General features: G+C 39.3%; 1 protein-coding gene across 1 annotated transcript; it reads right to left on the reverse strand.

The window, feature by feature from the left end:
* Nucleotides 1-223: 223 nt before the first annotated feature.
* LOC133835785 (homeobox protein MSX-2) lies at nt 224-16,626 on the reverse strand. The gene is made up of 3 exons (XM_062265852.1): nt 16,565-16,626; nt 670-867; nt 224-599 (listed from the first exon to the last, which is right to left on the reverse strand). The coding sequence occupies exons 1-3, from the start codon at nt 16,569-16,571 to the stop codon at nt 238-240; spliced, it is 567 nt and encodes a 188-aa protein (XP_062121836.1). The 5' UTR covers nt 16,572-16,626; the 3' UTR covers nt 224-237.
* Nucleotides 16,627-19,220: the final 2,594 nt, after the last annotated feature.

A 19,220-nucleotide genomic window follows, 5' to 3' on the forward strand; every position in this document is an offset into this window, starting at 1 on the left:
TATCCACAAGTAATCTCTGATAAAGGCTGGTACCAGATTTGTTAAAAATTGCACATTTTATAAATTACTTTATCAATTCACTTAACGTAATTATTAGTTTAGGTTTTCTTTTCCAAAAACAATCGGCAAACCAAAAATTTGTCAGGCAAATTATTATTCTAAATATTTGATTTTTTTTTTTACAATTATGTAACAGAAACCAATTTTTATTAAAAAAAAAAAAAGTCAGGAACAATTTTAAGAAGGTCGTGGCAAGTACCATTGACAATCGGAATAATAAGTAGGAAACATACTAAAGTATCCAGATTTAACACTTGATTTTGTAGGAATCCTTGATAGATACATGTCACACTTATATAGCCCTTGTCGTTGGGCCATTTTAATTCGTGATGTCAGTTGCTTTTTCCATTTTGTTCGACGATTCTGGAACCACGTCTTTATTTGTACTTCTGTCAGTGATAAAGTTTTAGAGAGCTCCATTCGCTTGTTTACGCTTAAATATTTATCCTGTTTAAATTCTCTTTCGAGAATATCTAATTGTTTTGCACTATAAGTTTGACGAGGTTTTCTATCAATTCCTTGTTTTCTTAAACGTTTCCCTTTAAACATAAGAGAAAATAAATAGCATGACAAAATTCGATTTGTTTTTGTTGTCTATTTTATAATTACCTTGAACACTGATTAAATTATGCAAATAAGGTGGAATTGTTAATTTGAGGGGATAACTTAATTGTGATACCGAATTTTTCAACTCTGTTGCGCATGGGTCATCCAAGATATCAGATCTATTAAAATTCATACTTTGCAGTAAAGGCAAAGATTTTGAAAGAAAAGTATTCACATTGCTCCAATAATTCGCTTTTTCATCTGTAAATAGATACAATTACATATTTAATCAAATCAAGAAGCTCCAATCATATATTGTTTACTTTACGGTACTTTTGAATAACAACAAAATTGAGCAAACACAACTTTACTACTAAAATATTGTATATTTTTCATGAAACCAATAAAGGCAATCTATAAATTAAACAAGTAAGAAAGTTACAGTCGAGTGTGCTCGACTGTGAGATACCCGCTACCCATTTTAAGAACAAGCAAAATATTGCAGTATTATTAAAAAACAAATTTTATACCATCTGTCAAAAATTTTGCTGCAGAAGACGGCATGATTGACAAAATTGGCGAAATACTCGAAAATACTTAAAAAATAAATAAAAAAAAATTGTTAACTAATCTATCGTTATTTTTTAGCTATCAACAACATTTTCTGGTTTTTAGATTTTTTCATAAATTGTTTAGTATGACCTGAAATTTATTATGACCTGAAGAATTGACAACACTTTTGACTGGTCAAATACAAATTCCCCCAGCGCAGCCGAGGAAAATTGTACATGTCGGAGAGTGAGTAAATGCAGCATCTCGTGTCGCCACATTGACACTACGTAGTTGCTTGTGCGTTTCGGCACATTGGCACTGCGTAATTAAGAGTGTGCATGTTAGATTGCATCATCCTTTATTTGCGCTGTGATTGGTTGTCCGCATTTTGTCGCCTTGACAAGTACAGTTATTGCGGGCGACAGCGACGAGACGCTGTCGCTGTCGCTGAGTGTGGTTCGATGGCTATGGCGTAGGCAGTAAAAGGATCGAGCGAGCAGTGTGCTCTAGAAATCGCCAGAGAAAGCATCGGAACTCGCTTCGCGATAATGAACGAACACACTTCGTAGAACAGACTCCGACATATGTATATACATATGAAACAACCCGTACGCCGCCGCTGTATTGTCTCATACTAAAAAAGTAAGAAAGCTACAGTCGAGTGTGCTCGACTGTGAAATACCCGCTACCCATTTTGAATAAAAGCAAAATATTACGGTAATAATCTCAAAATATTAAAAATAAATATGCATGTCCGTCCGTATGAACACCTACATAGATCTCAGAGACTATAAGAGATAGAGCTACAATTTTTTTTCGACAGCATTTGTTATGTTTGCACGCAGATCAAGTTTGTTTCAAATTTTTGCCACGCCCACTTCCGCTGCCGCAAATCAAAAAAATCTAATAACAAGTGTAATTTTAAAGCTAGAGCTACGAATTTTGGTATATACAATAATTACTGTAGTAGTTATGATTCCTAAAAATTGGTTGCGATCAGATAAAAATTGTGGAAGTTATTAAAGAAATACTTTTGTATGGGCAAAAACGCCTACTTACTAGGAGTCTTAGTTGCTTTGACCGATCTGGTATATTGTGCCGTCTATGGTATATTTTGAATGGTGTACTATATCGATATACCAAATATACCGTTTGGTATATTTTTTGTATTTTTAGTATTTTCAGTATATTTTGAAAATGATACCGCAATATTTTACGTTTATTAAAAATGGGTAGCGGGTATCTCACAGTCCAGCACACTCGACTGTAACTTTCTTACTTGTTTATAAAGAGTATTGTGTAGTTAATTTCAAAATGATTTTGTTGTAGTTGACTCAAAGACGCTAAATAACACAATTACTAGTTACACAATTATTATATAGTTTGAACCAGTTTGCGCAATTTATCCTGAGGGAATTTTCAAGGTCGATTTTGGCATTTGAAAATATTAATTTAAAATGCATTAGACATTGCAGGGAATGTAACAAATTTTACTGTAGTTTGAGCTGAGATTGGAAGAATTTGGCAAGTTTTGCAGGGACTTTAATTAAACGAGAGAGAAAACAACTAGAAGTCGAAAAACTCAGTTAATTGAAGTCGCCTGCAGTCATGGATACCCACGCACACTCTTCTGATCAGCTATGCAACTTTAGCAATTGTGGAGAAGCAACTTTGAACCTTAAACCCAGCTTGCGAATCTACACACACACATATTGATTGCGCCACGAGCTGAGAGCAATACTTTGGTGCACGTGTAATAAACTGTGCAGCATACAATTTGACCCAGTTCTTTGATTTGAGTCTAGACAATTGTTAAAGAAGAAAGCGCACATAAACAAGAAAAACAACGAATTGGCCATGTTTATACCCGCTATCTGTAGGGTAGAAGGGTATTATAACTATAACTATTTTCAATATCTATATACTAAATGTAGCCTTCAGTATAATTTTTTATTATTATATGGCCATGACAACCCTTTTATCGGGTCTCAGCCTGAAGCGTAATGTGCCTCCACGCGTCCCTGTCCTGAGCGCGCCTTCGCCAGTTGGTAACACCAAGTGTGGACAGGGTTTCCATCACCTGGTCTTGCCAACGCGTTCGGGGTCGTCCTCTCCTTCGTGTCCCAACAATCACCGCATCAAACACCTTACGAGCCGGAGCGTCTTCATCCATACGGGCAACGTGGCCCAGCCAGCGAAGTCTTTGAGATTTCACTCGACTGGCCACGTCAACATCACCGTACAGCTCATACAGCTCATGGTTATATCTGATGCGATAAACATCATCCACGCAGATTGGACCAAAGATTTTACGGAGAATTTTCCTCTCAAACACTCCAAAAGCAGCTGCGTCTGACTGCGTCACTGTGCAGCACACCGCACCATATAGGAGTACTGGAAGAATGAGCGTCTTGTAGAGTGTGGTTTTTGTGCGTCGCGAGAGAGAGCTCTACTATTGAACTGCCTACTGAGCCCAAAGTAACACCTGTTGGCAAGTGTTATTCTCCGCTTAATCTCCAGACTGACATCATTTGTACTGGTTATAGCAGTGCCTAGGTAAATAAACTACTTGACGGACCCAAAGCTATAGTTTTCTGCAGTCAGCTGAGAATCAAGACGCCGCGATTCTCTGCTAGAGCACACCATAAACTTTGTTTTCTCCATATTCACCGCTACTCCTACTTTCGCTGATTCCTTTTCAATAGCCCCGAAGGCTCCTGTGACATCACGCTTGGTGCGGCCAATGATATCAATATCATCAGCGTAACCAAGGAGCTGGACACATCTGTTGGTTAATATCGTGCCCATCCGATGTACACCAGCCTTTCTTATAATACTCTCCATTAAAATATTGAAGAGTATACAAGACAGCGAGTCACCTTGTCTGAGGCCACACTTGGTAGTAAAGGTTTCGGATTGGCCACATCCTACTAGAGCTGATGGTGTTGCTCAATGTCATTCTGCAAAGTCTAGTCAGCTTTGCTGGTATACCAAGCTCAGACATGGCGGCATATAGGCGATCTCGCCGGGGGCTATCAAATGCGGTTTTGTAGTCGACGAAGAGATGGTACGTGTCGATCTGGTTTTCGTAAGACTTCTCCAGGATTTGGCGCAAGGTGAAAATCTGGTCAACGGTGGACTTGCCAGGCCTGAACCCGCCCTGATAAGGTCCAATCAGTGCTTCAGCATGGGGTTTTAGTCTTTCACACAATACGCTCGTTAGGACCTTGTATGCAACTGGAAGAAGACTAATTCCGCGGTAGTTGGTGCGCAACGTGGCATCACCCTTCTTCAGGATGGGACAGATCATGCTGAGGTTCCAATCTTCGGGCATGCTCTCCGAGAGCCATATCTTACTGATTAGTTGGTGCATGCTCCCTACCAACATATCACCAGCTGCCTTAAACAATTCTGCCGGCAGGCCGTCAGCACCTGCAGACTTGTTGTTTTTAAGCCGTTGGATTGCATCCTTGACTTCGATATGACTTGGAATTGGCACTTCAATATCAGTGCCATAGATTTTGGTTCGTGGATCATAGTCTTCAGAGTCTGTGTTTGAGCCAGATAACAGACTCGAGAAGTGATCCCTCCATAACTTCAGCACGACCTCTGCTTCTGTGACAAGATTTCCATCATCGTCCCTGCACGCCACTGCACCAGTCTTAAATCAGGTCTGTACAATGTTCGTACGTTCCAGGTGCATACTCTCAAATCATTGTCCTTTTTACGCTTGCTATGGTCGTCAACGTTAGATCGGTTCCTTTCCGAGGCTTCTCTTGCTTCCTTCAATGAAATTGTGTTTTACATGGGTGGAGTCCTACGTCCAAGTCCAAGTCCTACGCCAAAACCTAGTTTGTAGAGTTAGGACTCTCGTCGCGCGCTTTAGTTTGCCACTCAACGGCTGTCGAGTGACAATCCAGGGAGAACCACGTGGAGGTAGTGCGTCGGCTTGAAGAGAGCAGTGACAGGAATCATGCTGGCATTCACCAAGTTGAATGCAATCAGACACTTTGACCTGTATGCTTTCCCCCATTCTCCCCCTTCAGTATAATTTAGTATTTTTTTAATTTAGTACTTATCGATATACCAAATATAGTATAAACTACATTTACATAGTTGGTATATTCTATGGTATATTTTGAATATAGTACTATAACGATATACCAAGCATGGCATTCTGTATATTTTATTATTTTTTGAATGAAGTACATATTCAGTATTTTTCGAAATATGAAATTGGTATTTTCTATGGTATATTGTGATTATAGTACATCGATATATCAAAGATAGCTTTCAGTGTATTTCGTATTTTTGGTCTATAATTATTTGGTATATTTGGTATATTTTCATTTTTTTTTTTTTTGTATTTTTAGATATATTATTTGGTATATTTTTAAAGCATGGTTTTATTGAAAAGAGGTAACGGGTATCGCACAGTCGAGCACACTCGACTGTACCTTTCTCACTTGTTTACATTAGGTTTATTTCCTTTTTATGTGAAATGGAATTTTAAATTAATATTTCCAACTATTATACTTATAATGATAAAAAGCAAATAAAAAAGATTATGTAAATGATTTAAAAGATCTCAAGCTCACATGCTGGAACTCCATCAGGCCCTGGAGAAAAATAGGCATTTATCTCATAAAGATATGTCAAAACCAGTCTTGAGGTGTATAAGTTGTTTAAAAGCAGCAAACAAATCAGATATGGACTGACTTATGTTGACGAACAACGCTTTGCATTGACAAAGTTAAAAAATCTCCTGGGATCTCGAGTAATTCTCTGCTTACAACTCCAAAGATAGTTATTGTGACATTAATTATCAACAATAAAGTTGTATCGCGAATCGTATAGCAAGTGAAATCAATAGAAGGACCAGTCCCGGAACTTTTTAGAGGTTCTTAGTATTTAATTTTTAAGGTATGTATTGGTGCATTTGATTTATATTAGTTTAAGAGCATGAAGTATCAAATGAAGTTGTTAGAATTAGAGCGAAGCTAGAGCGCAATAAAGCTTTCGTTTTGCTCTCTGAGCGAATTCGCCTCGCCTTGCCACTCTAGTTAAGTTAGGCTCAATGTAACTTAACATAGAATTATAAAAGCAGTTGAAATTCAGAACTCATCAGCGCGTCATCACTCTCTCCGTTTTCGTTTCGTATTGTCGCAACAACAATTATGTCCATTACTTTGTTCGCGAATAAAGCGAAAATATTTAATATTACAAAAACTCTTGTGATTTTTCTTAGCGCCCCTGGGAGAAATTTAAAACGAAGAACACAAAATAAGAAACAAAAACAAAGCAATTCGCGCCGTTCGCTAAAAAATAAATATAAACAAACTATTTGACTTTGTGCCAGTGCTGTGCTGTGTTTGTGTCATCATTAGATTTCGCTGCATCATCGCTGGAGGGAACCCTGCACCACCAGAACACACAGAGGAAAGTGGCTGGGATCTTTACAGATCGCCAATTCCAGGTACTGTGCGAAAAATTGAAAGCAAACAACAGAATTGGTTGCCAAGTTGCAAAATTCTAGTGACGCTTTCAATTCTTGGCACATACGTAATAGTAGAGCATTTGCATTTAAATTTTATATTTAAAATTAAATAGTGAACCGCTTAGGCAGAACATTTGTTTTTTGTTTTCTTAAGTGAAAATGACTAGGGGAATTTTCTATTTCCATTGCATCGAACTTCTTCTCTTAGTTCGTTGCAATTTTCGCTTTCGTCGCCCCCTTTGTCATTAGATTCGTAGCCGCTGTATGTTAAGTTGTGTGTTGTTGCTAAGCGCACATACATATATATGTATACATATGTATATACCCGCAAGCCAACACTGCACCGGTGCATTTCGGCGCCGTATTGTTGCTTGCATTTTCGTTTTTATTTCGCGCGCTTAGAAACAGCGCACATACACACACACATACGTTACGCTCAGTAGTCTGTGTTGTTGCTTGCACTTTTCGTTGTCGCGCGTTTAGCAACAGCTTTGCAGCGCCCAGAACTCGCTCCCCTACATTCGTTGGTTGAGTATATCAGTGTGATATCTCGTTTGCTCCCTCGAATTGTGTATACCCCTATAATTGTCCGAGATAGCCCAGAGATTGCTAGGACAATTAAAAAAAATAATAAATAATAAATAAATAAAATAATAATAAAAAATGTATTTAAAATAAACAAGTAAGAAAGTTACAGTCGAGTGTGCTCGTCTGTGAGATACCCGCTACCCATTTTTAATAAGGGCGGTATTGTTGCGGTATTATTTTCAAAATATACCGAAAATACTAAAAATATACCAAATGGTATGTTTGGTATATCGATACAGGTCACCATTTAAAATATACCACAGACGGCACAATGTACCAGATTGTCGGCCAAAGCAACTAAAAGCCCTAGTAAGTAGGCGATTTTGCCCATACAAAAGTATTTCTCTAATAACTTCCACAATTTTTATCTGATCGCAACTAAATTGTCATAACTACTATAGTAATTATAGTATATACCAAAATTCGCAACTCTAGCTTTAAAATTGCGCTTGTTATTCGATTTTTATTTGCGGGGGGGAAGTGGGCGTGGCAAAAATTTGAAACAAACTTGATCTGCGTGCAAACATAACAAATGCTATCGAAAAAAAATTATAGCTCTATCTCTTATAGTCTGTGAGATCTAGGTGTTCATACGGTCGGACGGACAGACGGACATGGCTATATCGACTCGGCTGTTGACGCTGATCAAGAATATATATACTTTATAGGGTCGGAGATGCCTCCTTCTACCTGTTACATACAATTCCTGCCGGCACAAAGTTATAATACCCTTCTAAAAAAAATTTTTTTTAAGTTTCTTTGTTGTTGTTGTTGTTGTTGGTAGCAATAAGATTTTACTTTGTATTTTTATTTTTATATTTCTTGTCTCCGTTAATAATTTAAAAAAAAAATGAATTCCAAAAAAACACTTGACGGCTCTAGGAAGAAACTTGCTATTTGCGTGAAGAGCATTAGCAGAATTCATGATCAAATTCTCGATGACACTATCGGTCGAGATTTGACAGAGCTAGAGTGCAGACTTTAGATGTTGTCGTCGCATATTGAAAATGCTCTCAAATATTAAAGCAGAATTGAGACATTTGACAAATATGACGAGTATCGGTGCGAGTTAGAAGAGATTTGCATTTCTGCAAAGGCAAGGCTGAAGGCGGTGGTGAAATGGTTGACCGATACTTCATCGCCAATATATCGATTCTGCCGATTGCCGCTCGTCGCACCCTCATTGCCAAAGTTCAGCGGAAAGTACTCCGAATTTAAAAATTTTATAAGTTTGTTTGAGAATCTTGTTGACAATGACCATTTTATTCCGCGCATTGAGCAGTACAATCATCTCTGTTGTGGTGGCGCAGATAGTTTCCAGAGTAATTAAATAAAAACACTCGCGTTTTATATTTCATACATATATTTGAAACTTGTCGGGTTGTTAGTTACAAAACGCAAAGAGAGGGGGTTATTGGGGTGACCGCTATTGAACAAACGTAGATCGATACTGGAGAGGCAAAATGCCGACGGTATTTTGCAGATCTAGCGGCGAGCCCTTGCAAAGCTCGACTCTGCGGTGGAGAGTTGTGGGAGAAAGAGAAGTTGAGCGCACTGGATCTTGAGTGCTTTCTTACGCGTAAGCGCATTGCGGGTGAGCGAAAAGCATCGAGTGCTTTTTAGTCGGCGGAATGGATAGTGTGCCACTCACCTACAATGCGCTCAACAATCTCATTTCATGACTCTCTGGTGAGGCTCTTGGAACGGTGAGAGAGTTTCAAGTCACCGAGGACAACTATGAGAAAGCAATGGCGAGATTGAAAAGAGTATATGACAATGATTGTCTGATATTTAATTAAAATATTACAGCTCTTTTCAATTTACCAAAGATTTCGCAGCCCTCCGCTTCAGCGTTGAGAAACTTGATTGACACTGTGATATACGGATCTTTGTTGTCGATAGGTGATGATAAGAAGGTTGCAAATGCAATCCTTATTCACCTGGTCATGCACAAAGTTGATGCAATGACAAAGAACAAGTGGGATGAGCAGCTTGATTACACGAAGATTCCATTATGGAGTGAGTGTGAAACTGTGCTTAATCGTCGATATCAGCACTTGTCAGCTGAAAATTCGACAAAGTCCGATAGTCAAGCCGTTTCCGCCGTTTTCGTGTACGACTGTCAAAGATAAGATTGATCAAAAGACCCAAATATGCGTATATTGCAATTCCGAAGAGCATTCCATCGTAAGTTGCTCGATGTTTGCTGCCTTGACAGTTAAACAGAGATTTGACAAACAACAAACTGCATTATGCATAAATTGTCTTCGGAAGGGTCACACTGTCGCCAAATGTAAGGCAAAAAAAGTGTCGTGTGTGCAGCCGTTCACATCATACGTTGCTGCACATACATATATTCTGCGACTACGAATAGTAGAGCGTTACCACCCCCGAGTCTCTCTGCTGTTGAGCCTGATCGTGCATCCACTTCGCATGCGATGCATGCGACCGTTTCGGATAAAGTGATCCTGCCCACAGCAGTCATCAAAATAAGGACGAATTCAGGCGATTTCGTCTTAGCCCGAACTTTGCTGGACTCTGGGTGACAAATTAATTTTGTGACTGAGGAACTAGCTCAGCGACTGCATTTGCGTAGAGAAGACTCGTGCATCAGCTTGCTTGGCATTGGTGAATCCAATTCTCAAGTTAAGAAAAAAGATACGCACTGTGGTGAAGTCGGGAGTTTGCTGCAATGAGTACCCGATCGATTTATGGATCCTCAAATCGATCTCAGGTTATCAGCCAGATCACACTGTAAATGTCAGTGTCTGGAAGATAATCTTCAGCTGGCGGATCCCTATTTCTTCAAACCGCAGAAAATTGATCTTCTTATCGGCGCTGAAACATTCTTCGACCTATTGTCCGTAGGCCAAATCAAGCAAGGTCCAGAGTGTCCAATCTTCCAAAAGACAAGCCTTGGGTGGATTGTCTCGGGGCGGTGAAAAATCTCACCAGAAGATGACTGTCATTCTGAGCTATCAGGAAGAAAGTTTGAGCTCGATTGACAAGACCTTGCTGAAGTTTTAGACTGTTGAAGATGTGCGCTCTCCCTCCAAAGTCCTTTCCGCTGAACAACAAAGTTGTGAAGATCATTTCACAAATAATGTGAAAAGATTGCTGTCTGGTCGTTTCGAAGCTTGAGTGCTCATTTGAAGTTGCTAAACGGCGGTTTTTGTCGCTTGAAAAACGCCTAACTCGAGATCCCGAGTTAAAGCGAATGTACTTGGAATTTATGGAAGAATATGTAGAGATGGGCCACATGTCCGAAGTGACTCACATCCTTCCAAGTACTCCACACTATGTCATTCCGCACCGATGTGTATTACGGTCCAAAGCACTTCGACAAAGCTGAGGGTCGTATTTGATGCATCGTGTCGCACTTCGACACATTAGGCGTTGAATGACAATCGTATGGTCGGCCGACCATTCAAGAAGAGCTGTTTTCGACTCTGCTTCGTTTTCGATTGCATAAATATGCATTAACGGCCGACATCAAAAAGATGTACTGCCAAGTTATGGTGCACGAGGCATCAGACTCGTTGAGATTATTCAGATTAAATACTGTAACATATGGCACTGCGCCAGCGCCATTCTTGGCCGTACGGCTGAGCGAGATTGCGAAATCCTCGCACCCCATGGTAGCTGAGGTTATCAGACAAGATTTCTAAGTTGACGATATGTTGACTGGTGCCGCATGCGTCGAGGACCTGAAGACAATTAAGTCTGAAGTGTCGCAGATACTGCTAGCAGCAGGTTTTAAACTTGCGAAGTGGTTCTCGAATGCTCTTGGGTTCTCCGCATCAGACAGTACACCAAAGCCGATAACGATCTCCCGAGACTGACGCAACCAAGACTCTAGGTGTGATTTGGTTGCCAAATGAAGACGTGTTCCAATTCCGGATCGACGATTTATTCATGGGTCTTAAGGCGACAAAACGGAACATTCTCTCGGTGACATCGCAGTTATTCGATCCGCTTAGCCTATTGAGTCCCTTAATTATAAAAGCAAAGATACTGCTTCAAGAGCTCTGGCTTCAAAAGTTGGAGTGGGACGAATCAATACCATTGAGTTTGGATACATCGTGGCACCAATTGAAGTCAAATTTGATACAATTGCAAAACATAAAAGTGCCACGATATTTGTTCACAGAGCCTACGACACCGATAGAGATACATGGCTTCGCCGACGCCTCAATAAGAGCGTATGGGGCGTGTATTTACGTTCGTACGCATTCTGCAGAAGGTTGTAAAGTATACTAAACTCAAAATCAAAAGTAGCTCCCCCTCAAAACTAAGACTCTCCCTAGACTTGAGTTGTGTGCAGCTCACCTTCTTGCAGAACTCTGCCACCGCATCCGAAGGCTGATCCGATCACCAATTGAACGGACGGTTCTTGGTCAGATTCGGAAGTCACTCTTCATTGGAACCGGTCACATCCTTCCACTCTCGCGACATTCGTGTCGAATCGAGTGACCGAGATTCTAGAATGGTCAGAGAGCGTGGAATGGCGTCATTTTCCAACTAAGCAGAACCCCGCGGACATTGTATCGAGAGGTTGCGATGTGACTGAACTGTGCGCGTCAATGTGGGTTAGTGGTCCGTCATTCTTGAAGGAATCACACGACGTATGGCCAGTTAACCAACATTTCGTTTCTGAAGAGGATCGCAATTTGAAAGTGCGCAAGACAGCTGTTGGACTGACAGCTATAGTGCTAAAGTCAGATCTAGTGGAATCGATCATAAGTTTTTCGTCGCACACAAGTCTGTTGGGAGTGTTCGCTTATGTGTTCCGCTTCATTCGAAGATGCAAAGAGAAAACAGTTCAATTTGAACTGGTTCCAACGGCATCAGAACTGAAAGAAGCATTCAGTAAAATAGTAGAAGTAAAGCAGAATTTCGAATTAAGAGACGATATAAATAGGGTTCGTAATAGTACACGTGTGAGCTTGAGTCTACAACGACTCAATCCTTTCATACATGAGTATAAAGGATCTTGGTGTTCGTTTTCGTTGTTGCGAGTCGGGGGGCGACTGGTAAATGCTCCTATTTCGTACGATGCTAAGTTTCGACTCCTCTTGTCGAAGCGCTCACAATTTGCTTGCAGCTATGTGCGGTACCTTCACTTGACCAATTGTCACGCTGACCCAAGAGCGCTCGTGAGCATTCTCAGAGAACGATTTTGGTTAGTCAATGCTCAAGAGCTTTGTCGTCAGACACTACGATCATGCATCCGTTGCCTTAAATGCAAACCTCGGCTGCTTGCAAGTAATGGGAAATTCGCCTGCTGATCGGCTCCGAGCGCTCCGCCCATTTTCAATTTGTAGCGTAGATATTTGTGACACAGTTCAGACTGCCTATAGGATTTGCGCGAAAACCGCCGTACAAGTCGTACATAGCTTTGTTCGTCTGTTTTGCATCAAAAGCGGTTCATTTAGAAATTGTATCCCATCTGTCAACTAATGCATTTCTAATGGCTTTCCAAAGATTTGTTGGTCGAAGAGGATGCCCGAGCCGAGTCCATTGCGACAACGCGTCGAACTTCGTGGGAGCAAGTCGCCATTTGGAGGCGAGTCGAGGCCGAGGAGAACGGAGTTCGCGACTTCGCATCAAGAAGCGGGTGCCGCAAATTCGCACCCGCTTCTTGATGCGAAGTCATTCATACCGCCGAGGGCTCCTCACTTCGGAGGACTATGAGAGGCAGGTGTGAAGTCTGCAAAGCACCTACTCCAACGGACGGTGGGCAACGCCCTGCTCACGGCCTAGCAGCTGCAGACAGTGGTCGTGGCGGTGCTCAACTCCCGCCCGCTAGGAGCCGTAAGCCAGAACCCAAACGACGGCGAGGCACTAACCCCAGGGCACCTACTGGTGGGCGGCCCACTGGTGGCACCGGTAGCATCGCGGACCCCGGAACAGGAGGGTCTGAGTTGCTTAAGGCGATGACGAGCTGTCTCGTCGCTCAAGCGAGCGTTCTGGCAGCGATGGTCCCGGGAGTCCCGAATCTGCAATTTGGAGAGCTCGTCGTCGTCGCAGAAGACAACCAGCCGCCGATGCAGTGGATGGTGGGTCGAGTCGAGGCGGTGTACCCAGGAGCGGACGGGGCGGTGCACGTCACAGACGTGCGAACTAACGCAGAAGGGCTGTTCAAGCGGCCAATACACAAATTGGCGCCTCTGCCAATAGTATGAAGGCACAGCCGTTCATCGGGGCCGGTGCTGGCGCATTTGATTTATATTAGTTTAAGGGCATGAAGTATCAAATGAAGTTGTTAGAATTAGGGCGAAGCGAGAGCGCAATAAAGCTTTCGTTTTGCTCTCTGAGCGAATTCGCCTCGCTTCGCCGCTCTAGTTAATGTAACTTAACATATAAAGGCAGTTGAAATTCAGAACTCATCAGCGCGTCATCACACTCTCTGTTTTCGTTTGCGTTTCGTTTCGTATTGTCGCAACGACAATTAGGTCCATTACTTTGTTCGCGAATAAAGCGGAAATATTTAATATTACAAAAACTGTTGTGATTTTTCAGTATGCTAAATCCCGTGTAAGCCAAACAGGTTTGATTGATCTACATAGTATAAGTAACGGGACGCATATGCACACACATACTAATATGCAAGAGCGTGTCCATACTGTTGAGGAGAGCGCATTGTAAGCGAGTGGAACTCTCTCCGTTCCGCCGGTCGAAAAGCACGCAATGTTTTTTCGTTCACTCACTAGCAAGCACTCTAAGTTCTAGTGCTCTCAGCTTCTCTCTCCCATAACTCTCCTATAACTCTCCACCGCAGAGCCGAGCTTTGCAAAGGGCTTGGCACTAGCTAAGCGAAATACCGTCGGCGTTGTGAGCTCTTGTGAGCGGGAGCATTGTCCTGGTGAAACAAAACTTTTTTCTTCGCCATGTGCGGTCTTTTTTTCTTCAGCTCCGAATAAAATCGTCCCAAGAGATTGGAATAGTATTCTCCCGTAATTTTTCTGCCTTTTTCCAGATAATCCACATGAATTACACCTCGGGCATCCCAGAAAACCGTTGTCATCACCTTGTTGGCTGACAAACCGATCTTTGCCTTTTTCGGTGCCGTTTCTCCAGTTGAAAACCTTTGCTTCGACTGTTCCTTACTCTCTGGTGTATGGTGATGAATCTAGGTTTCGTCAACAGTCACAAAACGACGAAAAAATTCGTTTATGTTTGCGATAAGCAATGCCAAACTCTCCTTCGCAATGTGCAAGCGGCTGCGTTTATTTTCCATTGTGAGCAATCGCGGCACCCATCTTGACAAAAGATTACTCATGTGTAAAAATTCGTGTAAAATGTTTCCAACGCGTTCCCGAGAAATGTTTAAAGCATTTGGAATCTCTCGTAGCTTGATTCGGCTATCATCCAATATCATTCCATGGACTTTATCCACAATTTCTGGTGTTGTCACCTCTCTGGGACGACCCGGGCGATCATCGTCAAAAATGCTTGTCTGCCCGGGTTTAAATTCAGCAGTCCCAATATTTTATTGTTAAAAACGATGGAGCTGAATCCTTATAAACTTTGTCTAACTCCTTTTTAATATCGAAATCTTATGACAGCACGATATTCGATTTTATTCATGTTGACGACAATGCAAAAGTGAATGTGCTAAAATTACCAGTGCTGATAAAAACGCATGAAACTTTCACAGTAATCAGCTGATAGAAAACACTAATCGAATAAAATATTTTCCGAATTTAAAAAAAAAAAAAAAATTCTTTGTTAGGCCGACTATTTATCAGCCCACCCTCACAATTAATTACTTAATTAATGCAACATCACGTCACAACAAGTAAGAAAGCTGCAGTTGAGTGTGCTCGACTGTGAGATACCCGCTACCCATTTTTAATGAAAGCAAAATATTGCGGTTTTATTCAAAATAAAACAAAATACTAAGAATATGCCAAATTTTATATTTGGTATATCAATATAGTACCACATTCAAAATATACCATAGACGGCAGAATATACCAGATTGTCAACCAAAGCAACTAAGATCCCTAGTAAGTAGGCGTTTTTGCTCATGTAAAAGTATTTCTTTAATAACTTCGACAATTTTTATCTGATCACAACCAAAATCAGGAATCATAATTACTATTGTTATTATTGTATATACCAAAATTCGCAACTCTAGAATTAAAATTACGCTTGTTATTCGATTTTATTGATTTACGGGAGCGGAAGTGTACGTGGCAAAAATTTGAAACTAACTTGATCTGCGTGCAAAATTATATCTTTATCTTTTATAGTCTCTGAGATCCAGTGTTTCATATAGATAAACAGACAGACGGACTTGGCTAGATCGTCACGGCTGTTGATGCTGATCAAGAATATATATACTTTATAGGGTCGGAGATGACTCCTTCTACCTGTTACATACATTTCCTTCCGGCACAAATTTTTAATATCCTTCTACCCTAGGAGTAGCGGGTACAAAAATCACCACTTAATTGTCAAAAAAAAGAAGAATGGTTGAATTTTTCTTGTTTTCACATGTTATGAACTAATGAGTGGCGACTTATTGTGTTTTTCTGATGAAAACATTCATTTGGAAGGGTTCGATGGATTTAATGAAGAAATAATTTTAGTAATATAGCCTATTCGGCTTCGATCAAATTAAACACCAATTGTTATTCAGAGGGGAGGCGCTAACCTAATGACGCGCAGTAAATATGTAAAACATACTTTATGGGGTCGAAGATGCCTCCAACTGCCTCCATGACGCTATATACAGACTTAATTATAAAACCAAAAACGAAAGTTTCAAGCAACCGATTTTGGAAATGTAAAAATCATTTTATTAAAATGCGTTTAAGGCAGACGTATTTAAGCAGAATTATATTTCTTCCTTCGAGACACTAATTTTTGGTGAACATTGAATATTTCGATGTAGAAAATCCGGTGGGCAGATTATTCCCAAGTGGAAAACAGTTACAAGTAGAGCTTTATAGAGTAGGAGACAACTGCTTCTGCCTGTTCCACAAGTGTATTTTACTCTTCTACACTGCGTCGATAATAGTTTATAATTAAATTACTTGGAATGCATGTGCTTACTGTTTGCTAACAAAAGATTTCCTGCTGGTTTTCCATTACACAGATCATTTTGCTTTTGGCTTAAACAGTCTACGTGGGAATCATTATTACGGAATAGTATATTCTCGATACTAAATGAACACAAACGACCTATATTTTGATTCGAATTATTCGCGGTTATTTCACAAGGTAAGTCATTTGGCTCGTAAACATTTTGACTTATCGCATTGATATTATCACTAAAGGTTTCTAAGCACGACCCGGAATTTGAGAACTGACCATTCATGTTAAACGATTTGTGTCTGGTGCTTTTAGCTAACTAATGCCATAAAACCTGAATATATCTCAAACCCGTCAAATATTTTAAGCGACTGTATCATGTCTGGTCAGACTCCGCCTTGAAATTAGCACATTAGTTACACATTTACCACAATACTAAAGTACAAAGAAAGGTGCGCTAAGTGCCTAGAATGACTGTCTTTATATGTGTGAATCACAACACCAACAAAATCCAGCCAATCAAAAAAAAAGGCGGCAACTTTTCGGATATTTTTTCCGGTAAGTAAACATATTAAGCTACACCTTTCAGATAAGTGCACATACACATATACAGCATAGCTAACGCGTTGATGTGATATATGTACATCGACATATTGACATAATGTGTAAATTAAGTTGTATGATATTGTTCATGCATATATTTACGTTTAAAGATGTATACGATGCGGCCCAAATGATATTATTAATATTAACATTCTGAATTGATTGTTAGCCAAATTTAACATGTGATAATGATTACCTCCTAGTATTTAACATAAAATTTTAACACGTCAGTCTACAAATGTATACACATGTGCATAAGTGTAACCTCGTGTTTTATATTCGTATACACATCAATCAAATCAATGTATTGTAGGAACAAATTAATAACGAATGAACGGAAAACATTTTATTATATGTTATATATATGTATGTATTGGCGAAGAGCATTAAAATTGCAAAGAGAAAGAGACACCTCTGTCCCATAAGGAGATAGTACCGAATTTAATGTATGTCCGATTTTGTCGTACTAATAAAATTCTTACAAATTTCGAAAAATATTTCTAGATAATACGATTAATTACCGATTTAATAATTTTTATTCCATACTTTTGTATAAAATTACTTTATATTACCACACTTAGAATGAAGGAAACTTTTTTTAAACATTATTATTATAGACATTATTATTATGGATAATTATCTACATTAGACACAGAATATTCATTGCTTTGGTTGATACATAGTTTGGAACAACAATTTATCGTAGGGTAAAGATAATGTATTCATTCAAAGTATTAATGATGGGTATAAAAATAATTGAAAAATAATTATTTTTAATTAAATTTCACAATTAATAAAAAATTTTTTACACTGACAGACAAAAAATTAAATAAGTAAGAAAGCTACAGTCGAGTGTGCTCGACTCTGAGTTACCCGCTAACCATTTTGAATAAAAGCAAACGCACTGTTTTGCATTATTTTTAAAGTATTGCGAAATAATATACCGCAAAAATACTAATAATATAACAAATGGTATAATTTGTATATTGATGGAGTACTACATTCAAAATATACCACATTGTACAAAATATAACAGATTGTCAGACCAAGCAATTATGACCCCTAGTAATTAGGCGTTTTTACACCATACAAAAGTATTTCTTTAATAACTTTGACAATTTTTATCTCATCATAACCAAATTTTCAGGAATCACGAAGACTTGATAAGCGTGCAAACTAACAAGTGCTATTGAAAACAAGTAAAAAAGCTTCAGTCGAGTGTACTCGACTGTGAGATAGCCGCTACCCATTTTGAATAAAAGAAATATATTTTGAGGTATTTTTCTCAAGAGATACCGAATATACTGCTAAAATACTAAAAATATACAAAAATGGTATATTTGGTATATCGATATAGTACCGCATTCAAAATATACCATAGACGGCAAAATATACCAGATTGTCAGCCAAAGCAACTAAGACCCCTAGTAAGTAGGCGTTTTTGCCCATACAAAAGTATTTCTTTAATAACTTCGACAATTTTTATCTCATCATAACCAAATTTTCAGGAATCACGAAGACTTGATAAGCGTGCAAACTAACAAGTGCTATTGAAAACAAGTAAGAAAGCTTCAGTCGAGTGTACTCGACTGTGAGATAGCCGCTACCCATTTTGAATAAAAGAAATATATTTTGAGGTCTTTTTCTCAAGAGATACCGAATATACTGCAAAAATACTAAAAATATACCAAATGGTATATTTGGTATATCGATATAGTACCGCATTCAAAATATACCATAGACGGCAATATATACCAGATTGTCAGCCAAAACAACTAAGACCACTAGTAAGTAGGCGTTTTGCCCATACAAAAGTATTTCTTTAATAACTTCCACAAATTTTATCTGATCGCAACCAAATTATATAGCTATATCGTCTCGGCTGTTGACGCTGATCAAGAATATATATACTTTATAGGGTCGGAGATGCCTCGTTCTACCTGTTACATACATTTCCTGCCGGCACAAAGTTATAATACCCTTCTACCCTATGGGTAGCGGGTATAAAAATGTGAAAATATTATCGTATAAACTCCATAGTACACCTTAGAAAATTTTGACCAGTTCCACCAAAAGTACACGTATTGGTACGTCGTATACATATGTATGTGCATGTATTCAGTGTGACATCTATGTATGTATGTATGCGTGTACATACATATGTATGTGTAATCTAGCAATTAGGTGTAAAAAATTCTACACTGCTTTAAAATTATCACGTTCCATTTAAAGATACACTAATGTGAACTGACATTTGTCAATATGCACACAGTACATTCTTAAATATTTAAATAGGCACACCCGAACTGATTTTGTGACAAATTAATTTAGG

The sequence above is a fragment of the Drosophila sulfurigaster genome, chromosome 2R (genome assembly GCF_023558435.1).
Source record: "Drosophila sulfurigaster albostrigata strain 15112-1811.04 chromosome 2R, ASM2355843v2, whole genome shotgun sequence".
Classification (NCBI taxonomy): domain Eukaryota; kingdom Metazoa; phylum Arthropoda; class Insecta; order Diptera; family Drosophilidae; genus Drosophila; species Drosophila sulfurigaster.